At 38.1% G+C, this 10,224-nt stretch overlaps 1 protein-coding gene across 1 annotated transcript; it reads left to right on the top strand.

The window, feature by feature from the left end:
- The first annotated feature begins 7,747 nt into the window (after positions 1-7,747).
- LOC143571884 (putative voltage-gated potassium channel subunit beta) lies at positions 7,748-9,341 on the top strand. The gene is made up of 4 exons (XM_077057197.1): positions 7,748-8,368; positions 8,465-8,605; positions 8,812-8,976; positions 9,068-9,341. Exons 1-4 carry the CDS (start codon positions 7,805-7,807, stop codon positions 9,179-9,181), a joined length of 984 nt encoding a protein of 327 aa, XP_076913312.1. The 5' UTR covers positions 7,748-7,804; the 3' UTR covers positions 9,182-9,341.
- Positions 9,342-10,224: the final 883 nt, after the last annotated feature.

Genomic DNA, 10,224 nt, shown 5'->3' on the forward strand with positions numbered 1-10,224 from the left:
CTAAGGCTTGCAGATTCGATTAATCGTATCCATGAACGCGGCTGGCGCATTAGTAAGTCCAAATGGCATAACGGTGAAGTCCTAATGGCCATACCTTGTTTGGAATGCGGTTTTCGGAATATCTTCATATTAGACTTTGAGTTGACGGTAACCAGAACGAAGATCGATTTTGGAAAAGAAACCTGCGCCTTGGGGTTGATCAAATAGATCATCGATTCTAGGAAGTGTATAACGATTCTTGATTGTAACTTTGTTGACGGCTCGGTAGTCAATACACATACTCATGGATCCATCCTTCTTCTTGACGAATAAAATTGGCGCTCCCCACAGTGAAGAACTCAGTCGGATAAAACCCTTCTCAAGTAGTTCTTCAAGTTGCTTCTTTAATTCTTTCATTTCAGTCGGAGCAAGACGATATGGTGCCTTTGCGATCAGATCAGTACCGGGGATAAGATCGATCCTAAACTCTACTTCACGATCGTGAGGGATTCCAGGAAGTTCATCAGGAAATATATCAACAAAGTCGGAGACAATAGGTACGTCTTTTATCTCCCTTGGTTTGGATTCTTCAGTGACGTAGGCCATGAATGCTAAGCATCCTTGATTCAAATATTTGTTAGCCCTAATCATAGAAATTTTGCTAACTTGGCCAGCGTCTTTCTCTCCTTCAATTCGAATGGTTCGTTTATTAGGGGCTCGAAGTTCGGCAGTCTTGCTATTGCAAATGATACGAGCATGGTTGTCAGATAACCAGTCCATACCAAGTACAATATCAAAACCAGTAGGAGTCATAGGCAACAAATAAATAGGCAGAATATATCCGGCTAAAAGAATTTTTCCGTTTTCAAATACTTCGGAGATTTTGACATTTTCGCCACTAGCGGTCTCAACGCTTAGAGTTTTATTAAGTTTTGTTAAAGGTTCGTTTAATAGACTACAAAAGTCATAATCTAACAAACTTAAATTGGCACTCGAATCAAACAAAACTCTAGCATAAGTGTCGTTGACTAGGAACATACCGGTGATGGTGGTGATGGTTTACGGCATGTCGTTGACTAGTAACGAAAACTCTTGCATTGCCCTTTTTGGCTTCATTTTTCTGACCACTTCCTCCCGCACCACCAGTCGCGGGTTTGTTCTTGGGGAATTTAAAGCTAAGATGACCCATTTCTTTACAGGTGTAACAGGTCATTTTCTTCTTCCAGCAATCGGCCGTAGCGCGGCCGGGTCTATGACACGATTCACATACAGTTTCCGTAGAAGACGGAGTGAAGTGGCATCGCCCCCCTATGGAATTTTCTACAAATCTTGCATTGTGGAAAGTTGGAATTAAAACTAGACTTGCGTTGATCAATACTTTTGCCTTTGAAGCAAGCATTTCCTCCTTACCTTGGGTCGTGAGTTGTCACAACCTTCTTGTCTTCTTCTTTCTTGCGGATCATTCCGCCCATCAGATAACCAGCCAATTCCATTGCGGAGTCGGCGGTTTGTGGAAAATGCGACCTCACCATGTCACGGATTTCCCGCGGCAATCCCCATATATATGTGACTTTGCTGGACTCAGGGTTAACCAGCTGGGGAACTAGGCGACAGTATTCGTGAAATTTGGTATTGTACTCGCGGAGATTTGTTCCTACGACTTCGTGATTGAGAAATTTGGTTTGAATCTGGTCAGTCTCGTGCATAGGGCAAAATTTTGCCATTAGCATCTCCTTGAATTCATCCCACGGAAATTTATACAACGTTTGTCGTCCTTTGCTCATTATCATCGTGTTCCACCACTCTAACACTTCACATTTGAAAATCTGGGCTGAGTATTGAATTTTCTCTTGATCAGAACATTTGCTTATGATAACTATTGACTCCATTTCCTCGAGCCATCTAACGGTCGAAATGGCTCCCTTGTCACCATGAAACTCTTTGGGTCCAAAGTATTTGAAGTCTTTAAACGAACAACCACTTATCTTCAATTTCTTTAACTCTTGCCTAACTCCACCATGGCTCCCTTTTCAGCATGGGATGGTTTAGGTCGAGATTTTATAAACTTACGGGAAAGTTCAACAGATTGTGATTTTCTAGATTGAGACCTAGCCTCAGATTCATTTCTAACTGCTTCTTTAATCATTCGTTGAACTTGGTTCATATATTTGTCAGGAATGTTTTCTTCTTGTTCTTTCTCGGGGTTTTTCCCCTTTTCTTTTCTTATCTCAGCTTCTTAAAGAGAAGCTTCCATATTGTTACTTTGATGTGACATTATCTTTTCTTTTTCAACTATTTATCTGAAACTTTAACAAATTTCTATTCTTAAAACACACGTTTTATTTATTTCACATTATATATATATATATATATATATATATAATAACATGATATATATATATATATATATATATTTTTACAACATTATATGTATATCGTTTACTTGATATACATATGTACCTATCCTTATTACAAGTACTATTACACATAACAACAAAGATTACGTTAAACACACACACGACTTTTCCACATTCGTCCTTTTCTAATCTCTCATATACTTCTTCACCACCTTGGTCAACTTGTTACATTTCCGAAGAAGCTTGTCTCCTATCTTTTTCTTATTTTCTCATCCACCGATATCTTTTTTCTAAAGTCATCAGTCTCGTGCAAGGCTCGGTCCAGGTGCTCTTCTTGTGATTGAGGGATCTCGTTGGGGTATCCGTACCTTGGAGGTGGGTCACGATAACCCATCATCACTACGTCATAATGGTTCCTTGGGCCTGGATACGGAGATGCAGTCACATCAGAGGAGTAATGGAAAAAGGCTTCAGCCGCTTCATTTTGTTCTCGAATTTCATTGGCTTGCTCTTCTTCCGTCGGGATCGTGCATTTAAAAGGTGGAAAACTTGATGACGCTTGGTTCTTGAGTTTCTTGAGATATTGCACATAAGGATCGACAAAGCCATAACTTGGATTTTGGGGAGAGAGTGATTCATCCATTGGTGTTGACACTTCATTATGGTTCTCAGGGTATTCCTCTTCCGGTTCCTCTTCGGATTCTTCCTCTGGATCCTCCTCATCTTCAGGGTCCTCTTCTTCCATTAGTTGAGCAGTCTCCTTTACTATCGTAGGCATGCGTAAACTTTCATATGGAAACATTACTCTCATCTTGGGCTTGCGGGATGGTCCTTCACCATTGTTGGGACAGGAGTCAACAGAGTCAAAGGCAGGGCTTCCAGTGTGCCATCTACGTTGGTCAGAATGGCATTGCATCCAGTCAAATGAGGGAGATCTTGGTTCCTCCTTGATAGGTCGGTTAGAGAGGAAAGCGTATGATGGGTGAGGATTTGGTGATAGATATGTCTGAACACCAGATGGGTAGTACGGCGGGACTTCAGATGGTTAATATGTAGGGATCTCGGAAGTATGATACGTTGGAACTTCGAATGGGTGGTACATGGGTATGCTGGACGAGTGGTAGCTTGAACGCCTTGGAGGATCATTTCATGGCATGGGTTGACTATCGGGTAAGTTTATTGGACAATGCTTGGTTCTGAGAAAATATATTGGCTTAGTTCGGTCGATGTATTGATCTTGATTGAAGAAAGCCTCATAGTAGTCCTCGCTCATATTATCCTTGGGTAGAGGTTCGGAAATTTCAGCCTCCTTTGCTTTCCTTACATAATTATCCATCATTTTCTTGAAAGACATCTAATAAGTGGGGTGGTTTAGAGTGAGGAATGAAAGAAAAGGTTTACCAGCCTATCTTATCCCTATTTCAAATAAAACAAGTAATGAAAATATTTTACTATACTTGGATCGAAGCTTAGGTATTATTTTGTAATACCTAATTCGCTAAGATCGATGGCTCTGATACCAACCTGTCACACTCCCATCTTAGGCCTGGGAGTGCGACCAATAGTTGGTACCCACATTTGTAAATAAATCAGAGTTATGGTTTAATGCGGAAGACTTATAAAACATGTGGATTTAAAATGTAAATATTTACATTAATAAAGATGGAACGAAAGTTCTCATTTAAGATTACTTGTTTATAGTTTACAAACCACCATTCATTAATAATTAAGTTTTATCAAAAAGATCCGAGCCATCGGATTCTTGAGCACTTCGTTCTTCAAGCACTAATCTTGGTTACCTCAAAATGTTAGAAAATACGTCACCAACGAATGCTGGTGAATATGCTGATGCTAAAATATTTTCTTTTACTTGATTACTTCTCGAGACATAACTTAGGTCCGGCCCATCGTGGCTTAGGAATAATCAAGCTATAAAACAATACAATTTATAAACGCATGTCTCTACTCATAGCACCTCAGCAAACACCGCAACGTTCGACATTACTTAGGTATCATAGGTATACACATGGTCATTAACACATTTGACTTGTTTTAAAACAAGTTTGTAAAGTTTGGGGCGTATTCACCTTTTCAATTTGGATCGGCTTCAAACACCGTCCGAGGGTATTTCCCGTTGCTATCTCGCACCTATAGTACGAGTATAACCTTTTGTTAATCGGATATACAATCCGGCTTAAGACCTTTAGTCTTTATAATCTTTACCTCGATTATATATTCTTTTACTTTAAAACCTTTAGTTAAAAAGTATTTTCTTTCTTTTAAACCTTTAGTTTAAAAATATCTTTCTTTTATAAGTTAACCTATAGCTAACTTTATTGTATTTAAACCCTCCGTTTCTTCTTCTTTAAGAAACGTATATTCCTTTTCTATATTATTTAAGAATAGTTATTATTACTTATATAATATTTATAACAAAGAAGTATTGTATATATATATATAATCACACATATATATATATATATATATATATAAACATTTATATTTTTTTTCTTTTCTTTGTTAAATATTCTTTTATTTTATCGATGTATCGAATATAAACTCGACTTAGGGTATTAAGCCTTTTATAATATTTTATTATTATTTTATTCAGGCATTATGCCTACCATTGTTGGCTTATAACCCTAGAAAGTCGGGCAGCACTTCGACGTCATTAACCCTTTTTCAACTCTTCTTGATCAACATCCACCTTGGCACGCTTTACGAGATACATCAATACTCCTCCACACATTAGTACGTTTTACGAGGCAATCGTCGGGACGTCGAGATGGCACCACCTTTGTTGTTGGAACTTCGTTGGAGTAGCACGAATATCGAGGTACGTCAGTATTTGTGTGTGGAAATCGAGGAATTGGGGCACGCTTTTCGAGGTGGATCAAGGGTCGGGTTCTCGGGTTTTTAGAGAGATGCTAGTGAGAGAAAGGAGAGTGAATTTTGGTGTGCAAATGGAAGAACCCGGACCTTGCTATTTATAGACATTTTTCAGGGGCCCATCGCGATACGCGATGGCCTCCTTGGCTAGCCCGTCGCGTATCGCGACGTAGGCTTGGCCAGTCATCACGTAGGCTTGCCACGTGACGACACATGGCAGGCGTTGCGCCACGTGGCACGCCACGTGCTCAGCGTGTCAGACAACCCATCGCGATACGCGATGGGTCTCTCTTCTAATCCATCGCGTATCGCGTTGGGTTAGGGAAATTAGAATTTTCATTTTAGTCCTTGAAGTTTGGATTTTGACATTTTTGGTCCCTTGACTTTAGAAACTTGATGATTTGAACCCGATATTTTCACGATGTTACAAAATCAGCCTTCACTTCTCGTACCAAATTCAGCTTTCTTTTGTTTTCTCTTGTATAAAGGTGTTGGTATAATACATGAGTAGTCATAACGATACCCTCTCCGATCGAAAGAAACTTTTTATACACAAATCCGAAAGCTCTGCCTGTACAAGGTTAGACATTGTGCCATCGTGTAAAGTTTCTAATCTCGTGATTATCGTTATAATTATTAGGTTTATATTAATCCAGATATACTACATTGTGTTTAACTTAGGTATTTAATACCAGGAAGCGCTCACTAATTGTAAATTTATAAGGTGAGACATTCGACTTTTTGTAAAACTCACATTTGCATGAGACAATTGATATTTCAATACTGTCATGATAATTTTTAAACTTACTAAACTCATGATAGATAATCCAAACGTTTTCACATACATTTTCAACATATTTTAATTACATTACAGTGATTAAGTCTCCATAGACTTACAAGATGGTGAATACTGATATTGTGGTGTTTTATATACAAGGCTTTCCTACTGGTCTATTACACGTTACTTATTGGACAAGTGTTAGCCAATATGACCACAGTCACAAATACGACCGAGTGACAATTACCTTTCGTTAATTTGTAAGCAGACAGATGTAAAAACATCTTAATGTTGTAACTGTAAAATGTGTCATTTATAAATGAATGTAGTCACCAGTATTTCCTGCTGATCAAATATTTTTAACACGTTTCAGGTGACTTGTTAGAGACAAAGGAATGATGCATGCGGGATTACAGCTTAAATGAGCGGTTTGTCACCTGAATAAAGAAACATGTTTTGTAAATTAGGGTTTATCCTTATAAAACTTATGTTTGTATAAAAAATGGGTTTTATTACCAGTTTATGAAATAAGAATCATGGTGTTTTTATAACTCGGATCATTTTTCCTAACTAAGGTTATGATGAAATATTCAGCTGCAACTTATTTTAATAAACATCGATACCACCACTCGATGTTCAGGGCTTCCCTCCCGGGGTATAGGGGTCGGGGGCTGTGACATATAATAATAATACTACTCAGTAAAAAGTTAACTTATTAGATAATGAGAATCAGGCTAAACCAGTCTTATCCTCATTCTAAAACCCTTGTTTTTCGGGTGAAACCTCACACACCAAAAGTTTTCGATGTTTGTTTTGGCTTTTCTTGATTGATCTCTTTTTTGATGACCAACAAAGATAAATATACTAGAAATAGCAAGAGCTAGAAATAATACAACACCAAACCACCAAAGAAGCATGTTTGGGATTGAATTTGAAACAATTTATTGACTTATAGGTTTTTTCAAAAAGCCAAAAATTGAGGCTTTTAAAAAATGTTTTTTATTACTTTCAAAAGGCTAAAATAAAAAGAATTTTTGTAAAGACCAACCACCTTTGAACTTATTAGCTGTCTGATAAAGCCTAAGTCAATAAGGTGTCTTTAAACTCAATCCCAAACATGCTCAACTCCTCATCTTACCCCTATTTTTGACCAAAAGGAACCCCAAAATTTTTATTTCCTTAATCAAGCCCGATAAATACATCAGAACCCCGCTGTGAACAAGGGCATTCCTTTTCTTCCACACCTCGTGATTTAATTCCATAGAGATGATAAATCTTTCACCTGTCAATTCAATCAGTGCATTAACTATCGATGATCTTGAATCAAATCAATATCATGAATAAAAAATTATTCGTCGTCGAGAATTGAATAGTATAACATACGAATATCTTTTATCTATACCGAATCCAAAATGAGATTCCCGGACCAATCAAAAACCCCTTTACTTGACAAACAACTTGAAAAACGTTAGCTTTGTCTTTAGAAAATTTTGAAAACTTGTAAACCTTCAAGAAATCCCGAAACCTAAACAACAAAAGGCGTTTTTTTTTCTTTTTCCTTGCTTAATCAATCGTTTTTTTTTTCTTTTTCTTTCTTTTGTCTTTTGTTTTTTGTTTTTTTTTTTGTTTTTATTATTATGAAGGATAGACTTTAAACAAAAGTCATTTATTGAAGGACAATTTGTGTAACTCACTCCAAAACCCGGTGTAGAACTCGATGTTGAGTTGAGTGTCACAAGAATCTGTTCAAAGTGTCATCCTGTGCCCCCCAATTCCACACACACACACCCCCTGATCCAAAATGCAATACAAGAATCTCGGGCGATCTGGGCTGAAGGTATCCCAGATCTCGTACGGAGCATGGATCACTTTCGGCAACCAAATCGACGTCAAAGAAGCCAAAACCCTACTCCAGTGTTGCCGCGACAACGGCGTCAATTTCTTCGACAACGCCGAGGTCTACGCCAACGGCCGCGCCGAAGAAATCATGGGCCAGGCCATTCGGGAGCTCGGTTGGAAGCGTTCCGATATCGTTGTCTCAACCAAGATATTTTGGGGAGGCCCCGGACCCAACGATAAGGGTCTGTCCAGGAAGCACATTGTTGAGGGGACAAAGGCGTCTTTGAAACGACTCGATATGGAGTATGTGGATTTGATCTATTGTCATAGGCCTGACTTGTTGACGCCTATTGAGGAAACTGTTTGGGCCATGAATTATGTCATTGATAAAGGCTGGGCGTTTTATTGGGGGACGAGTGAGTGGTCGGCTCAGCAGATCACTGAGGCGTGTGAGGTTGCCAAACGGTTGGATCTTGTTGGACCCATTGTTGAACAGCCAGAGTATAATATGTTCTCGAGGCATAAGGTGTGAAATCGCAAAGCCTAACTGTCTAGTATGATTAATTTGAACCTTAATTGATGATTTGTTGATTTTTGTATGTTGTGTTTTGGTGTCTTGTAGGTTGAACATGAATTTCTTCCTTTGTACAACAACTATGGAATCGGGCTTACCACATGGAGTCCGCTTGCATCTGGAGTTTTGACCGGGAAGTATAATTCAGGTGTTCCGGCTGATAGTCGGTTTGCGTTGGAGAACTACAAGGTTTACATCTTTCATATACTGTTGAAACTTGGAAACCCTTGGTTTAAGTTGTTTGATTTTAGCTCGTGAATTCTAAAAGTTTGAAAGAAGCTAAAATCAAAGATTGTTATTTTCGAATGCTAACTCGGGCAAGACACGGCCATGGTACATGCTATATGAGTAAAAACCTTAGGATCTTGTATTAAACTGGGATGTTACTTTTGCAGAATTTGGCAAGTAGATCGTTAGTGGATGATGTGTTGAAGAAAGTTAGGAACTTGAAACCGATTGCAGATGAGCTAGACGTACCCATGTCTCAGCTTGCAATTGCATGGTGTGCTGCAAATCCTAACGTGTCGTCTGTTATTACTGGCGCTACAAAGGAGTCTCAGGTCAGATCATATCGTATGTTTCTAATTATTGCAATTTCCGATATTTAAAAGCTAAAACTACTTTGGACCTTTTGGCTACCGTCAAACGCAGATTCAAGAGAACATGAAGGCGATTGATGTCATTCCGAAGCTTACACCTGAAGTCATGGAGAAGATTGAAGCTGTTATTCTGAGCAAACCAAAGCGACCCGAATCATTTAGGTGAAGAAGTTATAAAATTTGCATTCGGATTTCTGTTACATTTGTAAGTTTCTTTTCAAATTTCGCAAGAGTTGTGTGTTGGGAGCAGTGTTGTGATGTTTTTCGAATCTATTGTGAACCTATAGATGTTTTTATGCTTCTATGAATGTATGTGGCTTGTTTAAAGAATTGATTTTAAGTATTATACATGTGCTACATTAGGAAGTCTACCGTAGTGACAGTTAATTTATACATAAAAATAAAACCATATAAATAATAAAACATGTTTGCAGATCTAATTAGGCATATCTTGACATGTACCATATGCTAACATGTACATAAAAATGGTCTCAGCATATGATGGGACCGCAATGCATGTTACACAGGGTAACATTAATGGGTCCATCCCTAACATATAGGTTACTTAACTGGAATAATTCTTAATTGATGAAATATTCATTATGCTGTCAAACCTAACAATGGTTCCTTCTTGTATACATATAAAATAACAAATGTATTAAATTTTGTCTAAATGTAAGTCCGCATATAATACGCATGTGCATACGTGAGCGGTGCTTTGACATAACTTTTTGCCGATGGGAAGGAAAGTAGATACGCGAACCGTTAGTCGCGTAGTGTATGGCTACATGTTTAGTTTTTATCTGGCATGACTATCTGAAAATGGTGGTATTTGAATTTCCTCTTAAATTAGACTTTTATATCTGTTTAATCATATATGGATCCAATTCAGTGTAGTACTTGCTAAGATCTGAATTTGGGATATCATGATGATTCTCAAATTTAGGTGTTCTGGTTTTTCTACTTTCGAATATTAGAGGTTTAATTTTCAATAGGGGGTGAGCTCGAGCCGAGGTAAGTCTTGTTTACGGGCTTCCTTAAAATATATAAATATAATTAAGAACATATATAAATTAACCAGTAGATACTAAACGAGTCGAGCTTGAGCTTTAGCTTGACAACATGACTCACAAGCCGAGTTTGAGCTCTAGATAGAAAGCTTGAAATGGCCCGAGCTTGAGCTCTTATTGGTCAAAACGAGTCGAGCTC

This window comes from Bidens hawaiensis, unplaced genomic scaffold (assembly GCF_021521415.1).
Source record: "Bidens hawaiensis isolate Kalapana, Puna unplaced genomic scaffold, B.hawaiensis_p1.1 tig00001336_1, whole genome shotgun sequence".
Taxonomy (NCBI): domain Eukaryota; kingdom Viridiplantae; phylum Streptophyta; class Magnoliopsida; order Asterales; family Asteraceae; genus Bidens; species Bidens hawaiensis.